General features: G+C 40.2%; 1 protein-coding gene across 1 annotated transcript in view; it reads right to left on the reverse strand.

Moving 5' to 3' along the window:
• KIAA1549L (KIAA1549 like) overlaps window positions 1–22793 on the reverse strand; it is a gene marked incomplete at both ends in the record, with an annotated part of 127852 nt that overhangs the window by 65647 nt on the left and 39412 nt on the right. Inside the window, 2 exons of the mRNA XM_080345220.1 lie at window positions 990–1604; window positions 4443–4790. Coding sequence (XP_080201346.1) covers window positions 990–1604; window positions 4443–4790 — 963 coding nt within the window. The remainder of the gene's footprint in view (window positions 1–989; window positions 1605–4442; window positions 4791–22793) is intronic.

Genomic DNA, 22793 nt, shown 5'->3' on the forward strand with positions numbered 1-22793 from the left:
AAGAAACGTGTTACTCCACTGCTACAATTATTTTTCATTTAGGAAGTGTCTGTACATTTTCTTTATTATCATTAGGTTTTTCTTTTTCTCTTATAATTTACAGAAACTTTCATAACTGCATTTAAGTACTTTCAATCATATACTGTATACAAGGTACTTCTATCTTCAGAAATAGATGCTGATATTTAGCAGCTATTAAACACGCATTAGGTCCAGAAGCTGCTTATTTCATTGTCCCCAGTACTACTCAGGTCTGTACAGTGTCATAAACCCTTTTACAAAGCTATTCTTCTTTGCTGAGATCTCCAAGACACACATCTTCCAGTGCTGCACTGTACTACTGTAAGGAGTCCATGTGAAGCCTGGGCAAAGGAACTCTCTAGGTCCCTTTAGTTTAGAGTTCTTATAGTTAAGGAATATCTATCTGTAAAAAAACAAAACACCTAGAGCCAGAAGTGGCACTGTTCACATAAAAAGCTCAAAGTCCTCTCATTTTGAAGCATACAGCTCTAAATATTAAACATCATTTTCAAATGTGTCTTTAATGATAGAATTAGTAGCTCATATAAAAACAGAAGTAGATACTCATATGTAAACAGGGCCAAAGACAGAGGCAGGTTACTGCACTGTCTTCTCCAGTGACACACACCCCTTACTGCAAAGCAGAGACCAAACCATCACATCATATGGAGCTGTCCCTCCACAGAGGTGGTTCTGCTGGATCCCTGCAGTGACCTACTGAACATGTGAGCCCCTGATCTCACTGCTTCATTTGACACACTTGTTGTAAAATCCAAACTACAAATAAAGCAAATGCCACCCCTATACTAGCAATCATGCTTTTATCCATCTGGTTTCTCAGTGCAGCAGCCTCATCCTCAGATTAAGCACTAATGCTTCTTGGACACTTGAGTGTATTTCGCCCTCATCACCAGGTGCCCCTCATAGACAAGCCATGTCCTTTCAGCAAATTTAGTGGCTTCACATACCTGTTTTAACCATAAGGTTCCTGGAGAGTCGGCAATCCAAGGGAGGAGCTGCCGTCATGTTAGCGAAAGCGGCTGCTGCTGTGGTTTCGGGAGGAGCAGAGGTGATTTCCACAGGAGTAGGGGGAAGCCTAGTTGTTTTCGCTGATGCTGTAATAGATGTCAAAGCTGCTGTAATTGTCAGTGGATACAGGGTTGACGTTTTGGTGATTTCTGAGCTTGGAAACTTCTGGGTGTCAGCTACTGTTGTTTCTATCTGCCTTGGTACATGTGCTGTTGGTGCAAGCATGGGGGCTGTGCCCGTACTGCTTTTAGGGGTTACGAGCATAGCTGACACAACCACGGGTGATGCAGTCGTGTTTCTTGTTGCAGAAAAAAAATCTGTATGTGTTCCTACTGAGCTTAAATCCAATGCCAATTTTGTGGCCGTGTTATTTTCTGTTAGTGTCAGTATTGGTGTGCTTAAAGCCATCACAGATGGCAAAGGTGTGTTCTCAGTGCCCAGAGAAAAGAAGGAAGAAGCTGGCACTGGTGAAGCTGGAGATGATTTTCTTGTTAGTGGTTTTGCTTCTGAAGTTCCTACTGTAGGTATTTCACCAGAAGATACTCCAGTTAACACTGTAATGACAGAATGGGTAAAGTTGGTTGTTGACAAAAAAGGAGAAGTTAGTGGTGTTGGTGATGCATGGACAGAAGTTATGATGACTGACTGCAGAGCACTGGTGGTAGGGGTTTGCAATGGGTTGCCCTGCATAGCTTTATTAGATATATTACTGGGAACTAGACTATGTCCTGTAGCACTTGTGTCCCACTCCTCCACACTAAATGTAGCTGGATTTTTATCAGCCGAAACCAAATAACCAGAGGACTCTAACTGGTCGTCTGCAAATTCTAGCAAGTTTCCAGAACCAATGTCTTCTTCTGTAATAAAACTATGCAAGAGAGTTGAGCTGAAAGGCCTGGTTATGGGAAATGTGGGCTCTGTTGGCAGTATGCTGGGGATGGCACTATTTTCATAACTGGCTAAAAAAGTCAAGTTGTCAGTGAGCTGAAAATCCAACATTGGTGTTGTGTCTAAGGTTTTTGTCAATAAAGCAATCTTTCCAGCATCAGCTGTTTGTGATTCTAGAGAGCTAGGGAAAACAGCTGCATCATTAACAGGAGGCACATGTAAATAGAGAGGTGCTTCATGGTGTATGCTGATATTAACATCTCCAACAGTGAAGACATTAGCAACATTTTCAGCTGTGCTTCCATGATTGTTTTGCAGGAGATCAGGCATTGTCAAAGTGGTAGCAAGGGTTGAATACTGAACAGGAGATGTTTTCAGTGCAAATGAGTCTACACCAAATTCTGAAAAACTATTACCCTTTGCCGGAACAAAGTTGAAATTTGAAGTGTTTTGACTAGAGTTTGCATATGTATAGTTTGCTGAAGGCATGGAGAAGAGTGACTGCTTATTTGTATTCATTTTCTTTTGCAGACTTGAAACTACTGAGTATGGTACAGAATACCCAGTTTCCAATGGAGAACTAGTTGGAGAAACTTCTCTTATTGCCATTTTGACTGAAGTTTTCACAGAAGGAATACTAATGCCATCTGAAGACAGCCATGCTGTATTGGTCCATGCAGAAGTCAGAGCTGTGATTTCATGAGAGCTGACAGGATCTAAATTGCTTTCAGAGTCCGCACTCAAAATCCTAGAAAAGCTGGAGCCGTGGCTGTCCGTCACTGTTGCCATGGAAACCAGCGATGGCTGCCTTCCCCATGCTAGAGGCATGACAGCAGCAAGATGCTTTCTATCAGCTGAACGTGAAGTCTGACCAGAGGTAAAATGATTTAATGCTCTTGGAGGTGAATATTCCGCATATGGGGTCACAACAGTGGGTACTCTCACATTTCTGTCCTCATTTGCAGTTACGTCTGGACTTTCTGCAGCACCAGGTGGAAGATGTGCAGTCACAAAGATACTAGTAGCAGGTGTATTTCTGATAGCAGGTTTACGGTTTGAAATGCCTGTAGCAGAAGTAATTAACGGTACTGTAGCTAGACCAGGACTAGTCATGCCTGTTTCCAAAACAGCGCCTCGTGTTTTTGATCCTTTGGGGAGTATACTAGTTTGGGTATCTGGAGAAACTTTGGAAAGCTGAGATCCATAAGGCAGAACATTATTAGCATTAAAGTTTGTGGATATCTTTGCTGCCACTCCTCTTGTGAAAGGCTGTTGACTTGTTCTTGCCACAGAAAAGCCATCAGAAGTTGAGAGGGTACGTGCAGAAGCAGTCAGCAATTGCATGTCATTTGCCTGAGAAGCACCATCAGTCAGGTCTCCTGCAAAGGTCTGATTCTGAGCCACCACCGAGTGCCGCAAGGAAACAGTCAAAGACATTTGCAAAGTATCCTCATTAGCTGCCGCTGCACGGGGACTGTTTGTGCGTGCCATCCCAGCAAAGGTGTCATTTGTCTCAGTTAGCAAGAGAGACCTTGGGCTCATTGAAGAGGAGTGTGTTGCATTTCTAAAGGGAAAATCTGTTTCACTTCTAAACGCTCGTGCTGGCAGCACCGCGCTGCGAGCGTGCTTTGCATCTGGAATTAGTGATTTTGGCAATGAAAGGGAAGATGTGCTCTCTGTTGAGCTGGAGACCTCAGCGAGGCTCTCGGAAGCCGACGACATGAAAGGTGCACTGAGAGGACCTGTGGTGCAATTAGTCTGTGCTGTGGAAGACTGAGGATGACTCATTCGGGGTATTAGATGTGGAGTACCCAAAGGACGGGAGACTGATGTAGGAACCTCTGCTTTACCCTGAAAAACTGGCAATGACAGAGGAGCGATATCACTGCTTCTGTCAGTCAACACTGACTTAAATGGCTGACTGTTTGGTTTTATGCCAGCAGAAGACACGTTATACAGACTCTCATTAGGAAACTGTGACAGGCTTCTGGAAGTTACTGGCAGGGAAGACTGATATGTTTTTGACACAGGAATATTAGAGTATACTGACAAAAAAGAGGTCCTTTCTGAAGGAGACCCTTTTCCCACTGTTTCTGTGAAATGCACTGTTGTTGATCCAAAGAGATGGAAAGGCGGGGTACCCGTAAACAGCTCGGGACCCTTTCTGTGATTCACCATACTGGAATGTACTACAGTGACCATGCTTAGAGGACTATTTCTGCTTTCACTAACCTGCAAGCTGGCTGAATCTGTGTTGAAGAAACCTTCAGGATCTGCAGACAAAGGCACTTTGATGGGCAGTACAGCTGGTTTAGAAAAGTTAATGGTATGAGGTGACTGAATTACCAATGAGGAGAATGATGGTGATGGAACAACAGCAAGCATGTCTGGTCCTGAAGTGCTTTCTTTTGAAATGGAGGGTGTTTCTAATGGCATCAGCTGAAATGGCACAGCTGTACTCAAATGTGTCACTGATGGTGTAGTGGACAATGTGGCAAACACACCAAGTTGACGCAAACCTGATACAGCAGCTGTTTCATCTGCATCTTGAGATGATGACCTCAGAGGTGACTCAGCTGAAACTTCAGCAGGTTCCTGGGATGCGCTATTTCCACTGCCTTGATAAAGGGTGGGCAACAGGTGAGTTTGATCTGAAGTCCTGGTACGTGTGCCACTCAGTGTTGTTTTTATCATCTGAAGCAAGTTTGCATTCTCCAAAGTCTGTCCCATAGAAATTTCAGCTACTGAGGAAGTCTTCGTTTCTGTGGAAGGCCGTGTTGGTGATAGTATAGATCTCCAATTAGGAAAAGATCCTGTAGAAGGCGCAACGTTGATATGCTGTTGCCTAATGCCTGTAAAATAATAAGTAAAATGAGTATGTTCTTTCTCAAAAGGAAGAGGAGATGTTGTCTTGCTGCAACAAATCACAAAACAAAATGCTTTATGTTTAGTAAAATTAGTGAGCATATTTTTCTATTTTAAGGGCCTAAAAATTCAGAGAAAGTTTTTTAAAAAAATGAAAACAAACAAATCAACCAAACAAAAAAGGAACAAAAAAAACCCAAACAAATAATCCACATCCCCTCCACCAAAAACAAAATGAAAAACAACAACAACAGTGAAAGGTACAATGTGGCAGATATTATAAACCGCTCAAGACACCTGACAGAAAAATAAGGAAAGCTTCCTCGACCATACTGTTTCAAAACACTACTTTTAACTACCATGGTTCGACACACTAAAAGACACATTTTTAAAGCTGGGGACAATTCTTGAGGTTATCAGTCACCCTGTGTCAAAATATTATGTGAGAAGATGGGTTTAGAAGCAATGTAGAGAGGGAATAGATTTTGACAACCAAGCTTCACTGACTCGTCATGCACTCTGACATGGGAACAGAGTCAGCATTGGCTGTGTTCCTGCAGGATGCATCTGGAGGTGCTCATCTTGCCAGTTCTAATAATGCATGCAATAATAGACACAAAAGAAAGAAAATAAAAAGGGAATGAACATGAGGAAAGTGGGGTAAGATCCAAAACAATTAGGAAATTAAAATCCTTTTTTGATGTGTGCAGATGTACAACGCATCATTTCAAACACCAGTTTGCTCTACGTTCAACACCATAATGTTCCTAGGCTTTGTTTTCTTAAAATGATTACAGTTATTCTAAAATCATAGCATGGGAAATCTCACATTCTTACTAATTTAAAAATTAAGATTCACTCAAGAGTAAAATTTAAGGTGCTTTTTTTTCCCCCTACCCCCCTGCCAAGACAATAGATCAAAACCGAGTACTGGCACTTGCTACCATGTCAAGCTGTGCCCCTTGCACAGCTGAACAGAGAAACAATGCAGAGCCAGTCCCTGCCTTCCAGCTCCAGCACATCTGGCTCAGACAACGGGGACGCCAACCTCCTCCATACCCATAATTGCATGGAGGAGTAAGCAAGGGCAGACCTCGAGATACACGGTTCAAGGGTCAACAGAGCCAACGGCACCGAAGGGGATCAGCTGGCAAGGACAGGAGCCAGCAACAGAACACCATACAGCAGAAGAAAGGAAACTAGGTCACACAGCACCTATTTAAAGCGAAGTTTCTTTGTTGTGATGCCCTTGTACTACACCGCCCATCATCCATATGTGCAGGTCAAGGTAGATGATCAGACTAGCTCCTTCAGGCTCCTGTGTGCATTCAACAGGAACGTGTTGGAATTATGTTCAGTGTAGCATTTTCACTCCATAAACAAAAAACAACCCACAAAAAACCCCAAACAACAGACCTTCCATTTTATCCCTGTATCTAAGAGTTTTATTAAGCCATGGTGAAGAAGGACCATTATCATCTTTCCTCCATTGAAACACAAGAATGAATACAGAACCTAGAAACAGGTTGTTTCAGAGGAGCAGCTCTAGGATGGGTCACAGAACAGAGTTCTGCCCTTTTAGCAACTAAAAAAAGTCCCCAGACCTCCTGCTTAACATGGGCTAACTTGTACACTAGCGTTTTGGAGGAAAGCAAAGGTATGCAGACACAAGGCTACCTAGAGCAATGAGAGATAAGCAGGCTAAGGGGAAACCCAATTAGCCTTTATGAAACTGCATCAGAAGATCATCAGGCTGGACAGGAATGAGTCTACGAGGGAACCTGACCCACTAGGAGAGTTTTGCAGCACAAAAGTAATACTTCTGTGTTTGAACTGTGGCTGCCAATGTGTCATTAGGGGACCTGAGAACTAAAAGTCTGGTATGGCCTAATTCCTGATATTCTACATATTCCACCATATGTTGAGAGGCACACTATGATTCAGACTGTGTTTTAGACTGTGAAACAGGTGGTTTTTCCTTCCCTGTTACAGTCAGACAGCTTTTTAACAGAAGGTAGGAAAAAGACGATGTATTTCGCTCAGCTAGAATGGACTCAAACATATGCTTGAAATTAAGAACTAGATTATGTGCTTTGCAAAATCAGGCATTAGGCAACCTGCAGCTTAAACTTCTGTGAGGTCATCTCAGCTGATGAAGTCATCATTAACCAAGCTGTTAGACAACAAACTGTCTTGTTTCACCTCTGAACTGAAAAGCCATACTGAACAGTGAATGTAAAACCTTCACGTGGGATTTCATCTAGCACTTAGCAAACATGAATCCTAAAGGGGAAGGAAACAAGTCAATGTTTTCTTGCTTTCTAAAACAGCAAAATCCATCAACATCAATCTGCACAGTCTGCACCATACATTTATTCACACTTTGGTTTAATGAGAATGATTATGAGCAAAGAGACAATATAAACCTGAAAAAGTGTTGAATTGATGTTACCACATTTTGACAAGAAATAAAGGAAAGCTCAAACAGTAAAAGATAAAACACTGAACAAAAATGTCCTCTAACCACTGCTTAATTATAGTCCTTCAGTTCTTGCTTCTTCCATTCCATATCAACTGGCAACTTTTCTGTTTACTTCCATTAATGTAGTAAAGCTTTTGAGTAACTGAAGGTTAAAAAACATTATTTAATATTCTGCAGCCAAAATATTCTACTGCCAGAATTTTTGTTTTATTCTACCTTTACAGAAAGACACTGACCATCAGTACCCATTTCAAACTTCTGCCATTAATTCAACAACCTGGTGGTGAGTGGATGCAGCATGCAAAAGGTGAAATTATCTTTTCAATACCTGCAGTTTAAACTGAAGTACATACTCTTTACTTGACCCTTTTTACTTGGTAGGATGATATTAACAACTACAGATCCTCATCAAATACTGCCCAAAGACTTTATAATGGAAAAAGGGACGACAGGGATGAATATTTCACTTTTATCCCTACCAAGAACTGAAAGCACTTGATGAAAGAAGACAATCAATTCAAACCAACACGAAAGCCGCAATAAGAACTTCATCTTGCATACACTGTGCACTGAGCCTTTGCTTGTACATAGCAGCAGTTGTTTCTCACATCTCAAGATCTTCTGTTATTCTTTCGTACTTTGGGCTATAGACTAATCATAACCTCCAACAATCCATTTAGCGGTAACTTCATTACAACAACCATCACTGACTAGGGATCTTTCAGTTTACAATAATGATAAACGCCTCCAATATGCCGTGGCAGAAAGTTAAAAATTGATCCAGTTTAGAGAAAATAATGGCTTTATAATTTCTGAACCCTTTTGCGCACACCTAAAGGAGTAACAGGGACCAAAGAAGAACATACAGGCAACCAAGAAGAAGACCAACATCCTCCCCTATCTCCCCTCTAATAAAGTAAAAAGGATAGCAAGGGGAAGCCCATTAGCATGGGCACTCAGTGCCTATCCAAAGGTTGACGATTATTCATACCTCTAATCAATGTGCAACAGTAAAATAGGATAATGAAGTTACACACCTCTGAGACACCACAGTCATTTGTTATTCTTCACACAGGTTTGGTTATTTCTAGTAAGACAACTATTATAGTTGCTAAGCAAACCTCCCCTAGTGGCTAATGAAGATGCCTGTCTATTTGCCATGCCCAGAGGATCTATGTTTCACAGAATAATAGAATCACAGATTATTTTTGTTGCCTTGATTTACATTTCATTAATCACAGATCATCTGGATTAGCAACATTTAAGAGTGAAGCTGATAAAGAGGACATTTGGAAATTTTATTGTATGACTGGCCAAGACATCTTCCCGTTATATGTCAGGTATATATCTTTTTGTAACCTTCAGCATATTGAGAGACAGGATTTCAACTTTCAGATGAATTTGCTTGAGTTACTAATTTGAGACCAAAAAAAAAAAAAAACCAAAACAAACAACTAAAAATAATTCCCAACTAGTATTAACTATTGTAAAGGCTAAATGTTAATAATACCATATAAAGCACAGTGGAAACCCAAACATTAAATTATAAAAGCAATCTAGACTTTATACAGGTCTAAATCAACCAGCCTTAAGGCAAAAGCAATTCTAAAGATAAACTAAAAAAAAAAATAATCTTGCAAGAAACACAATTACTTACAAACATACATAAAAATGACAATTTACTTACAAGATAAGTACTGCTGAAAGACAGCATTTATCACTTTACCCCAGTCTACCCAGTAACAGATTGCACTATCCTAGAGCTGCATCACCTCTTAAAAACAAGTCCACTATTATCAAAAAAATGTTGTGTTTTGTTGAGGGCTTGTTTGCTTGTTTTTTCCTTCTCACAAGTAGGAAATTTCCTGCTTATTATTATTTTTTCATGAGGGACTGAGTGACCAAAGGTCTGATGTGACCAATATGGGATACAATAGGGAAAGAAGCAGAAGCAGAACTGTTATACCAGTGGAAAAAAGGCACCACCCTACCCAAAGATTATAAGATTTACTTCTGCTGTTGAAGGATAATAAGTCTACATAGTATGATGTACATGTTATCTGAGCCACCTCAGAGTTTCCCAAAATGTTTTTTTGTTTTTTTTTTTTTTTGTTTGTTTGGTTTTTTTTTTTTACTCCTGAATAGTTTACAATAGAAAAAATGGCACAAGGAACGCAGATTTCACAGGTCAAAGGATAAGAAAGACAAAAATGCTCAGCATTTATAAAAATAGCTATGTAGCATACCAAAATTTTACTGTTACTCACTGTGCAGAATAGCAAAACTTCATTATGCCTTCATAATATCTGTTTTTCCAGGCTTACATTGATGAAATTACTACATCACAAAATATGCATCCCATACCTCTCACTTTTGGCACCATCCCACTTGCAGCTTAATTTCACACTTTTTGCGTAATGTTCAACCTCTAAGCGATTTGTACCCATGTCCAAAAGCTTACCTACAAATACACGTACTGAGCCCTGGTTCTGCAGTTTGTGTGGTTTGGGTCAGACCCCAAAAGAACCAGCCCAAAGGGATCGCCGGGCTCAGGCGGGTCCCTGGCAGGGGCAGCACACACACACACACACACACATTTTTGGCGGCTGCAAACCCACAGCTATTATGGCAGGAATGGATGGTGGAAAGGTGGAGAAAACTGCTTCCTTGGGATTGCACAAACTTACGCAAAAGCAGGCAAATAAACTAGCCAAATAAATCCTGGTCTTTCATCTCCTCAATATCATTTTTTTAATGCAGATTGTGAGAAAATTTTACAGACTGATTATCACATTTGTTTCGGTTGTAACTTTTCCCAACTTAGATACTGACCTTTCAGACCCAAAATTCTGATCTGGAGCATTAAAACACAGAATTTCTTAGCAGCCCACGCGAGCTTGTTCACATCCTATTTACCTGAAATAGTCAACAGCTACAAGAGGCAGTCATTAAAAACTAACATCGTCTGCCCTCCAAAAAGCTCTTTTCCCAGTGATCTTAGAAAATGACACCAAAATACTGTTATTAATTTATTTTTATAACCAGAAAAAAATATTTTGTCCCTAAGCTACCAGAATTTGTTTAAACTAAAGAGCTTCAGGGAGAAAAACTGTATGAGGAAATATTGTTCTGCACAAAGTCTTCTCAACCAAAACCAGTTTGAACTTCATAATAAATCATAGAAAAATGTTGGGACACAGAATTGTGTCATCTCAATTGCATGGCCAAATTTTTGTTCGTGTCAAAAATCTAAGCAGCAATCTCTTCTGTTAGGAAGGTTTGTGCATCTGCCCCTCTCTCAAAGACAGATTTCCCTTTGGGTAGCAAGGGAAATGCATGAGACACAAAGCTTTGCATCAAAGGCAAACTTTTAGCTATGAAATTAAATATATAGAGCTGCAATGAAGTCATATTTCTCTCCCACTTCCAATACGCCCTGCCTCCGCTAACCCAGAGCAAGTGTAAGCTGGCTGGGATTTGGGAGAGCAGAGCCTGCAAATGCTTCACGGCTGTCACCAACATTGCTGCAGGAACTGACAGGCTGGTGTGACTTGTACCCAGCGCCAGCCTTGCCCGGGGGTGACATGTGTCTCCCTGGCCACACAGGCAGCTCTGCCGGGATGCTTTAATCCTGTCCAGCAAACAGGGATGGAGAGGAAGAGCAGTATAAGAGACAATAGATTATCGGAGGTAAAATAACATGTTCCCATCGTCGAGGAAACAACTTGGCCACCAGCAATTCCAGCTGCATCACCTGTGTGTTCTATTCATAGAGCAGATGCTCAGCTGGATGATCAAGAAATGCAGGAAAGAGGAGCGTGGCACAGGAGGAGCTCATCGCCACGCAGTGCTGCAGGATAACTGCTCATAATCATATAGAAACCAGAATGTGCTATAGGTGCTACTGTCCTTGCACCTGCTGAATGTGCCTGTTGCCATTTCTGCTCAAGCTTATCAGATTATTCACAGAATGACACAAATGAATGAATGACATTTAAATGAATGAATGACATTTATTTTCACGTTAATTTTTATTGCTTATTGATCAATGCTTTTGTGAGTCTGACAGCCTGCTTTAGCACACTGCTTATCTATTTATTTGTAAACACACACTTATGCAAACTTTTGTAAAGGAATTGTGTTTATTCAGGGAAGGTTATGTAGACACCACTAGCATCAGCATAATAAATGAGTTAACGAACGATGTAGCAAAAGAAATTCAAGGTCATTTGGGAACATGCAATAACAAAGCTGTCAGTCCACATGATTTTATCTTGCATCTTAGAATATTTGAGACTCTTACTATTTCAACTTTCATTCTTTACATGAAAATTCTGAATTATCGTGATTGTGGGATAAAAGAAAATTAAAATGTTTTAAAATCTCATTATTTTTATGCAAATGACATGTTTTGTTTTTTTAAATTTCTGGAGCTAGGCCAGACTGTAAGGATGCTACCAAGTTCTGAATGAGCACAAGAAGAGTTTAGGTCCAAACTTAAGACTGGTTAGTTTTTTCTACTAGTAGTTACAAGTCAGGGATAGTACAGCTTTCTCATATGCAATGAAAGTGCATTTTCTTAACTACGAGCTATTCCTTTGATAAAGATTTCAGAGTTTAAAGTCTCCCTGCAAAATCAAAAGCAAGAGGAGACTGAAGAGAATCCCTGCTAAAAGCCATATAGATAATTCTACAAATAAAAAAAAAAAAAAAAAAAAATTGTCTCCAGAACTTTTAAAAAGAAATTATAGTGCTTCGTAAAGGTTAAACTGTGCAGCAAATTACATAATACAATATATTTTGACGTGCTGGGTGGGTAAATGTGAATGTTCCCTTGAGTGAGAAAGCTTTCTGCTCACCAAACCAAGCACGTCTTCAAGGGAATCTTTCTTTGCACGTAATATTTGAGGCCGTAACCCATGAGCAGAGAAGACCCACTAGATTATGTTCTACCAGTGCTAGGACAGCAACTCAATCTCCTCCAAAAGCTTCTGCCACCCTGCCAGAACCTCAGCTCCCCCAACAGATGAAAGACACCCACATTGTGCTTCAAGCCAAAATGTGAGGTGCCAAAACACCGGCATGCAGATGCACATTCCTCACGTGTGAGAGCCTCCAGCAGACAGACGGCGCCAAACAGGTTGGTGGCACCAGCAACTTTGGCCATGGCTGCTGTTAAGTGAGCATGGGAATGTTAATCCTTTTAGTGCTGCTCGTTCTACAGATGAGCAAAGCCAGGAACAGAGAACACACCCAGGAACAGAGAGCACATGGATTGCTCCATGTTATAGACCAAAACAGTTCCAGAGAAGAAAATTAAATCTGAGAATTGCTGATTATCACAACATTGGTTCTACCCAATACACAAATATGCTAGAAGCATCAGCTGTGAAAGGTACATTATGTGGCTGCAGCTAAGCAGTGTGCCACCCAAATGCCAGACACGCTGCCCAGACACCCCTAAAACTGCTCAATTTCAACTCATTTCATCCATTTTAGAGCTTTGAAGTTACAGTTACTAGATGCAACACACATGCAAGTGCCAAGGCTGAGAAGGGTGAGCTCTCTGTGTTTTCCAGTGATTATTTCAGGCCAAGACATGAAGGGCAGACAGGGAGGCTGCACCACAGGCACCCCCCATGCTTGCCCCAGATGACATGGAGCAGACCCTCTTTGGGATCCCAGCAAGATAATGAGAGGTTAATCCTCTCCAAGGAGAGATACGGTCTCAGAGGTTCTACTTATACAGAATCAATACAAGGGCACAGGTTTCCACAGTGACTTCTGCTGCTCTCAAGCTCTTTCTACTGCTTGTGGCCTCTGACTAATGAAGGATAAAGATGTGAAGACCAGGAAAGAAATGTAGATCATGCACAGAAGCATCCTGCTTTCTCCATCTGCACAGCATTCAATATTGCTCCACTGATAATGCCTCAAAGTATGGAAGTCACTGCTAAAAAAAGTAAAATAAAATATTTTTTTAAATCAATATCTTATTGATTTTTAGATGGGAAAAAAGTGTCCAAAAAGACCATTCGACATTTGGAGTAAATCACATAGTTTAAAAAAAAAAAAAGTAACAAAAAAATAATCAAGTCCAAATTCTATTCTCTCCAAGATTTGCACCAAATAACCAGTATATTATCCATCCTGGTATACATTGCATTTTCTGAATCCAAAAAAACAAAGTCTATTACTTAGTCCCAGGGCACACCAGGGGTAAATCGGTGAATGTATAATAACCACTACCATGAATGAGCCAACAGATAAATACTGAGTTGAAATGTAGCACACCTTTCTTTGGAGAGGACTCCTTTATGTCAGTGAATGAGACTAAAACAAAAGCTATTGCTGAGAATGCTTTCACATAAAATGGACAGGTTTTTTTCTTATATTAGAAAAAAAATCTTCCTGAGCAGGCTTGACAGCACTCAAGATAAGGGACAGCACAGAGAGCTGCTTTTTAAGGCTGGAGTATTTTCTTCTCTCTCCACTTCAAGGACAAAAACGAGGAAGAAAACCCTATACACATAATCTCAATTTGTCCTTTCTTATGTATTGACTTTTCAGGAATTATCAACTTAAATGAAATCACTTACAAAAATACTTGTTATTCAATACTACCCTTTGATTCCTACCTTTTACAAATGTAGCAAGGGCCCTATCTCAAGAGGAGGAAAATACTTTCCTGTGAATGAAACTTTCAGCTTCCAGGGATCTGTCAGGGAACTTCTTGAGGTCAAGTCAGGATAACAGAGCAGCAACTAAGTTCTGAACAACAAATCAATCTGCAACTTTGCTATGACCTGCCATGGATTTCCAACATGAAGTGCAATATACATTACAATTTAAAATTACATCTTAATGAACAATGCATATCAACTAGGTAATTAATTCTTAGGCCCCTTGTCTGCGCTAGAGTAGATGAGAACTTGGCTCAGGCTGGAAACTATCATGCAAATGTTTAAAAATTATTTCCATTTTCTATTACTTTCACTGTGCTTTGCACAGCTCATTAGTCTTTATTTGCAGGATTTTCTTTTTTCTTTGCTGCACAAACGTGGCAGTAGCTCAAGTTTATAGCAATATGTCGCCTCATTTCACTTTCTCACCTCTTGGAAATTGCTGCAAATACTTCTCTGACAGGACACCGCTACTGTAAGCAACAGAAAAAATCATCCACAGCCGTTGGCAGAGTACAAGAGGGTAAAAGTACAAAGGGGGAGTCTGGTCTATGGCAGAAACAAGGTTAAATAACTGCCTGGTCAAATCTAACTTTTCAGTCATAAATTAAAATGCAGAAGAAATGTTATACAATGAAATGCGAATATATGACATTTGCTTCTGAATTTGAAAAATAAATGGTAACATTGGCAGACTGTGGGGTTCCCAAGAATGCTGGAGAAATACCTGAGTGCCCAGCCCAGCTCCAGGGTCCCCCGTGAGCAATGGACACTCAGACCACCACTAGGATGCAGGTGCCTGCACCTGCTCATCACGCATCTCCCTGCAAAAGCAAAGGACCTCTTGGGAAGCCACATCCCTCAGACAGAGAGCTTGGACCCACATGGGCTGTGTCTCTGCAGTTCTGGGCTCCCTAGGTTAAGAAGGACAAGGAATTACCGGAAGCGGTGGATTACAAAGATGATGAGGGGTCTGGAGCACCTTTCTTATGAGGAAAGAGAGTTGGGTTCGTTCAGTCCAGAGAAGAGAAGCTGAGAGGGGATCTTATCAATGCTTATGAATATCTCAAGGGTAGGTGCTGAGAGGATGGGACCAGACTCCTTTCAGCCCTGCCCAACAATAGGATGAGGGACAATGGGCACAGAATGAAAGCACAGGAGGTTCCATGTGAATATAAGGAGACTTTTCTTTATTTTGAGGGTGCCAGAGCCCTGGAACAGGCTGCCCAGAGAGGCTGGGGAGTCTCCTTCTCTGGAGACATTCAAGACCCGCCTGAATACATTGCTGTGTGATCTGCTCTGGTGAACCTGCTTTAGCAGGTGCGTTGGACCGGATGATCTCCAGAGGTCCCTTCCAACCCCAACCATTCTGTGAAACACAAAGATCGCAAAGAATCAAAACAGAGATAAAGCAGGTAATTACATTTACAAACTGTAGCTCTGCTCTTTAACACTAGCTTGCATTGGCTGCCTAAACACGAAAAATGTCAGTGTTAATCAGTGATGTGCTATTAAAAGGTTAATTCTTTTCCCTAAGATAAAGGTATTGGCATTTTCTGTCAAGTAATTAGGCGGCAGCATTTTCCCTGGGAAATGAGCACACTGCCAGGAACCCTAAAAAAAATCATATTAAAAAAAAAAACCAGAAGCACCACTGCTACAGGCATGATCACATTTGAGTAATAGCTGAAGTCACTTTTAATCGTAAAACCAGTAAATAGTTAACAGTTATCAAAGCGAGCATCTGGTTCTCAAAAATAAGATGCACTATCTGGAGCAAAGGGCATTATTAGAAAGAAAAAATGCTGCTATTTCCAGATGGTGCCTGAACAGTGCTATACTAGTTGCTGGACCTCCTAATTTAAATCTCCAGTGTCCTACAGAAAGGTTTGGTGCTCATGATAGAAAATGATTAAAATATTTCCTCTGGTGAGATAAAAGAAGCCAAATAAGATATATTTTCTCTCCTGTAGTAGTCTGGTTTTCTTCACTGTCTTCTGCTGTGCTTTAGTTCATGGGACTCACATGTTCCATCACATTGCACCTTACAGAATAGTAAAATGGCTCTGGTAAGAAAGCAATTGAAAACACTTCCCCTTTGGATCCCAACTGAAAACTAGCTGTCTCACTCCTAATTAATCTCAGAACTAAACCCAGAAGACACCCGGCTCTGTGACCCACCTTGGGTACAGCCACGATACTTCTTGTCACTTGATTGCTGCCCCTTTTTGCTGAAGTTTCAAGAGATTTTTGTTCTGTTAAAATTTCTGGAAGCTATTTCCAAAAACAGCCTCTAACCAAACCAGACTCTAATTCCTTCCCAACACTCCGTTAATCTTTAGAGACATGCATGGTCACTTTTAACAAAAAGAGAAAGACGATGCTCTACTTAGACAGGCTTTTCCTTTGTGCATACACTATGGAAACATTTTGCATTTATATAACTGATTATCCGGATCTTAAAGCTCTCAGGCTAATCGTGATTTTAGGAGCATTACTGCCACACTGTCAAATTCATGCACTATATAGCATTAAAGGTGGTTTTTCATTAACTTGCTCTATACTGGTATCGCTCTTGAAATTAGATAATTCAAATGAGATGGGGATAACTGGGGGAAACTAATGAACACAGAGTTTGTTGTGGTTTGTTGTTTTGTTTTTTAATGAAAGAACAATATATGTAGAGAAAAGGCATGAAGTACAAAGGTGCTAAAACTGCCAGGTTGTGCAGCCATTTGTCACTCTTATTATCAATTAAGGTGTCAAAATAACCAGGGTTAAGATCTGAGTCCCTAGTGCTACCAAAAAGAAATCCTAATTATCTGAGGTTTTGCTCCAGGTAAAATCGGAAGTGCAAGGTGAAAGTTTATTCCTATGACCTTCCTGACAGATGAGTTACTGCACAGATCAGGGGAGTGCTTAAAAACATCCCTTAAGTGACATTTATGCCACCTCCAGGTACATTTTCAACACACACTCTTCCTCACTGTCAAGATTTTATGGATGCCTGGAAACTGAGGAACCACGAGCAGAATCACAGCCACAGAGGTGACTTGTCACTCTTATGGAAAGTAACATTCATTCAAAGACCACTGCTCTGTTCTTTCATCAATCAGGACACTGTTACAGTAAACTGGTGACTTTGTGGATGAGCCACCATTAAATGACTCATGACTCTTGCACAAGCAGTAAAAAAAAACCAGTAACTTATTTTTTCAAATATCCATTTGGTTCAGATACATCTACCTTGTGATTTTTTTAAATGCTCTCAATGAATGGTGCTGCTTTGTCACCACTCCCTCAGGTTTTGTCCTTCCCTGCAAGCCCCCAGAGGAACATACCATGAGCTGTGGGACCCACCCTGCCCCACAACAGCTCAAGACAAGTTGTAGCTTCATGATCATCTGTGCTCAACACCAGCTCAGAGTGAGCAGCAGCAATGGATCCTCAAGGAATGCCCAAAATGCTCCATGGCACCTGCGTAACAAGAGCAGGAGAAGGTGAACACCACTCTCAGGGCAGTTCCTCAACCTGCTGGAAGCTCCTCTGGACCCACAAGGAGAGGGACACATGAGAAACCCTCTACCTTGGTGTCTGGGCTAACAGGTGGGTGCTATTTTGAATTACCTTAAACTGAAGGCAAACGCTTTATTTGCAGGAGAAGGCAGAAATGAGATTGTAAATTCTGGTCACAGTCTAAAGGTTTGTCTTGTTGACTTTCACTTTAATTTCTTTTCCATTTTTTTTACTAAGACTGATTTGAATCTTAAATAAAGACTAATAATTAATTTCATTCTTCACTGACTCCTGCTTTTTCATTAACAGGTAATTATTAAAATAGTACAAGGAATGTATCCAGAATTCCAATTAAAAATATAAATGATAACAATTTTCTGCATGAATCAAAGATCTGTCATCTCAGAAATTGTAATTTCAAAGTGATAAATACACTTCAGTCACATTCCCTTTCTGCAAACCACCAGGCACCATGTTTCTTACCCAAAAGCTTCTTTTATTGCAGCAATTATTTAATACTCTGCCTAGTCATATTAAAATGTTGACAATAACAGAAATAAATTTTGACAACAGAGTATATTACATTACTTAATAGCATCAATCACAGGGTCTCAGTTTGCAACTATCATGAGGCTGAACTGCTATGAAATAAGATGGTTTGTTGGCAGTACAACATTCAGCTTGAAGCTAAAAAATTAATGCTACACATTTATCTCTATGATAAAGAAACAATGCTGTAGAATAACAGCGGATTAAAAAAGGAGCCTATACAACAGGGCAAGCCAGGATGTGTTTAAATTCTGTCTCCCTGTGTGTGACTAGTTGTGTTCTACCATGAAAGTATAATTTTCTTATCATCTGAGTAACGTTTTGCACAGCAGGAGAGGGGAAAAAAAGCATAGGTTGGTCCAATGTGTCAATTCGTTTATGAGAACTATTTCAACTGAAATATGACCTGGTTTCTTCTCAATTTTTTAATTAATTACAGAAATACATTCTGACCTGTTGTTTGCATAGTAAATCAAATCCCCACCACCATGAACCTACTGTTATCATTTGCATTTTTGCAAAATAAGCATAGAGCTCATCTAAGCTGAGGTCACTTAATGCCATCTCGTCATAGGAGGGGATCGAAAACACAGGGTCCTATTTTAAAGCCCACCCTTTCTACAACCGTTGTATAAATCAGATTTAAAGTAAGTAAGAATAAATACTTAGCTTTTGATGTGACAGCATTTTGAGCTTGCTTTGCACAGCTGCAAACAGCTGCATGAGCAGTAAGGCAGGGATGAATCAGGCCCACTGCAACTGTACGTGCTTCAGCAACTGACTGCATCTCAAAGCCAGAGAGGAAGCGGCAGGATTTGCTCCTGAAAATTTGTGGTATTTTTTAAAACCTCATAAAACACCTCAGAAACCACCAACCGTTTTTATTTGTTTTATTACTTTTACCTTGTTTTGTTTTGGTCACCAGCTTTCCCAGGGACTCCAGACTAATGAGAAAGGGGAAAGTCTAAATGAGAAATATGAGAAATCATCCAGCAGCTCATAAGTCAGGCCAGGTGTGAAAGTAATAGAAAGTAGTTCCTGGATATGACTACAGGCAAGTTATAAGTTCTGGATTCCAAGAAGAAATACATTAAATGTAATTATTTGTTTACTAAGTTCCTGGCTTTAGCTTTTTTCCTGCAAGCCATTATGTCAGTCACACTCATTCTCCAAATACGATCACCAGGTGGAAAGAAACACATTAAGAATCAGTAACAATTGTACTATTGTGATCTAGGTGTCAAAAAAAAAATTCCCAGATTTTAATTTGTTACTCTGCAGATGAAAATACAACATGTAAACAAAACACTGTGCAGATTACAGATAGAAGGTTAAAATGGGAGGCACTGAACCTCTGCTCAGGCCAACGCAGAAAATCTAATTTACCAAGAACAACATAATGGATGCAGTGCAATTACTGTAACTGTCAACATCAAAGTCTTTGAAATCTCTTGGCACTATCATATAAAAAAAGAAATCTTCAGGAACTTTATTTAATTGTAGATGTGCATTAGTCATGCTGTCACACTGTGCCTGGTATCACACAACGTGCCTAGAGGTATGCATTTCAGTTATTTGTGAAGTATCATAACGAGCTAAGTGAAAACAACATTTGGGAGGCAACAAATACCATTCAGTGGGTCCCATCAGTGTGGTGAAGGGCTCCAAGATTAAAAATAAATTAGTATGTTCAGTCTTCCATAGCAGTTCAGGCACTCTGTGCTGGTTCAACCTCCAAGCCAACCTGCAGCCAAGCCATGTTTGCTGTGGGGGGTTAGAGGAACAGTCCCAGGTGATTTAACAACTACTTTTCTCAAACCCCAGCAAAATTAGTCCTTGCTGGCCTATGGTTCCTTCAGGGAAATGTGCTTTCTTTAAGCAAAGACAAATGAATGCTTGGGTAAGATTTGCATAAATGATGAGAATAACATTGCTCCCTACTTATAAGATATAATGCCAGATTAAAAAAAAAAAGGCACCATTTAGACAAATAACTCAAGGATAACACCATTCCCCTAGAAGAGGTAGCAGAGGAGGAATCAGTGTTCAGCAATCAGTGACCTCTAAGAAATGACCTGCTGTTTGGCTATGGGCTAGCTCACAATTCAACAAGCAGGCTTGCCTGCAGGCAAGCTGTTTCTTAAACAAACAAACAAAACCCCACCACTGCATTTTCAGGCAGTTAATTGATAATGTTTCTTCCTATATTTTATTATATATTGAATTGTATGCATAAAATTGCTTAGGTAAACAGGGATACAACAAGAACTTCAACATACAAATAAGTCATAAAGCATCATCAAGAAAGTTTCTATCCAAAATACCAAGTATCCACCTTACTTGAGCACTGTTTTTAATCTTTTAAAGTCAGGTACATTAAGTTTACTTTCTTGTGGTGTGCTGATTTCCCCCCTTTACATTCTCCACTGCCACTAGATGGGTTTCAGAGCCAGCCTCACACGCCAGGCATCTGAGCCAAACTGTCATGAACCACAAACCTCACAGGGGCACCCATCTCCAGGAGTGGTTTGGACCCTGTGGACAGCCCACCCACACCAAACCCACTTTTCTTGGGAATAATCTCCCTGCTGGGGCAAATCCCACCTCCGCACTCATCCACAACTAATGGTTTGTGAACCCGTTCGCTTAAGAAGGATGTGCTGAGCACAGAAACGTCCATCTGTCCTGTGGGGTATTTTCCAGGAAGACATTAATCCTCTCCGTAGGAAGAATAAAGGTTATACAAAAGCATTTGTGAATGTGTGGTCCGCCAGCCTCCCCTCTATATTTCTAACGTACGTGGGGATCAGCCTGGAAAACAGAGTGACAGTGTCACTTTATATGTCAAAGTAACACTGTCCAAAGCCTCCCAGGCCAGCAGTATTATTTATTATTTATTTAGTTACAGCAACATTTACAAACCTGATGGACTAAATTCCAGACTCAGTCACCAAAACAGGAGTGACCTGATTTCCTGAGCTGCTCATCCTGAGCAACGTCCACCAAATACACAGTGGCCCGAGGATGCTCAACACTTGAAAGACAAGCTGTTTCTACAAAGATAGCTAACTTCGGAATTCCTGTCACAAAATTAAGACCCCCAAATACATGCCTTTGAGCTATTTGGTCTAAAGTATATTTGTTGCTGAATACAGACAAATTAATTTCTAAGAAAATATAAACAGAGAAACCCAGAATTTAGAATGTTGTTGTACTCCTGTGGGATTTCTTCTCATCATGCCTCTACAATGAAGACACTAAACAGTAATTTAAAATTGTATGCATGTACATAACATTAAAGATTTATGTGGTAGCTTGGTCCCCAGCTTCTGAAATACATAAATACGTTAACGGAATATGAAGGATTCTCAGAGATTTATCACAGTGTTCTAGGGGTTTTGAAGGCGTTTTTTATTTTTCCCTCGCCGTGTCACAAAACCCAGAAGAGCTTGAAATCCCAGTTACTACCAATGGGGCTGGAGCCCTGTGGTACTTCAGAGGGAAAGTGCAGCCCAACTCTCAAGGAAAATGCCATCACGCCATGATTAAAGGCCAGGCAAGAAATACCAAAATACAGAATCTGTGGAAGAGGGTTGAGATGACAACAGCTGGAAGGCAATGAGGAGCAAGGTGAAGGCACAGGAGAGGGAGCACCCAGTGATACAGGCAGGGGATGGGGCACATCAGGTGACACATGTCCATCATCTGAAGAAACAAAGTGCCTGGGGGGCTTCTGGCAACATAAAACAGGCATAGAACTAGAAAGCTTCACTAATCAATCTTGGTGTCTTGAAACCTGGCTCACTGACTTAGTAAGTGCAGGAATAGCAATTACATGCCTATACTTCGTATATTCTTCAAAAGAGAGGATCAATTTGCAAGCCACTCATCAGCTGAAGTGCCTGAAAATAACTTTATAAACATCTAATAAGTACTTGGCATTTACAAATGGCCAGGCACACAGTGATCAACATTTGCATGCAGAGTATGGACATTCACCCTCTATGATCTGCCCTTTCAAAAATACTAATAAATTAAAAATAGATTAAAAATAACACACACACAAAATTTACATATTGTGCTAGCCATTTCAAGTTCTAATATTTTTTTAACTAAAAAAAATGTCCTGAGTATATTGCTGCTTTGAGTAGATAAATTTCACCTTTCTCAAAAATAGTTAACACTGAAGTTATACCAGCTTGCGAGAATACATACACTTGATTTCCAAGCAATTATTTTAAATAATTCCATTTAAAAGGCAGGTATTATTTAATCTATTGAAGCATTTTGATACAAAAACCTCATAAAGAAATATTTCTGAAAATAAACTATTTCATATTTTCATTTTTAAATAAAACATTCCTTTTTTAGCCATGCTCAGAAAGTAATCTGAAGGTAAAAATGTGAAGATTTAATTAAATATTCTGTTGCATGCCAATCGGAAACATTTGTAAGAGGGCTGATTAACTTCCTCAACATCTCTGTTTTTCCTGGTTTGGCAGGAAAAAAAGAAAAGGGCCCATTACTCTTCTAAGGCACTTTGATTAGATTGTTTGCTGTCTTACAACATGTATATTTCTCACTAGGTAAAGCCAATTAAAATAATCAATCTGAGAAGAGAGCTGCATTTTGCTGTAAACAGTATTTATTCGAAAGGTCAAACGTTTGGTTGTTGTTGCTATTAGCTCTCACTTGTAGCATCACAAATATGGAAGAGAAGTACCAGCCAGGGAACAAAAGGCCATACACACCAGTCACGC

Source organism: Nesoenas mayeri (genome assembly GCF_963082525.1).
Source record: "Nesoenas mayeri genome assembly, chromosome: 5".
Lineage (NCBI taxonomy): Eukaryota > Metazoa > Chordata > Aves > Columbiformes > Columbidae > Nesoenas > Nesoenas mayeri.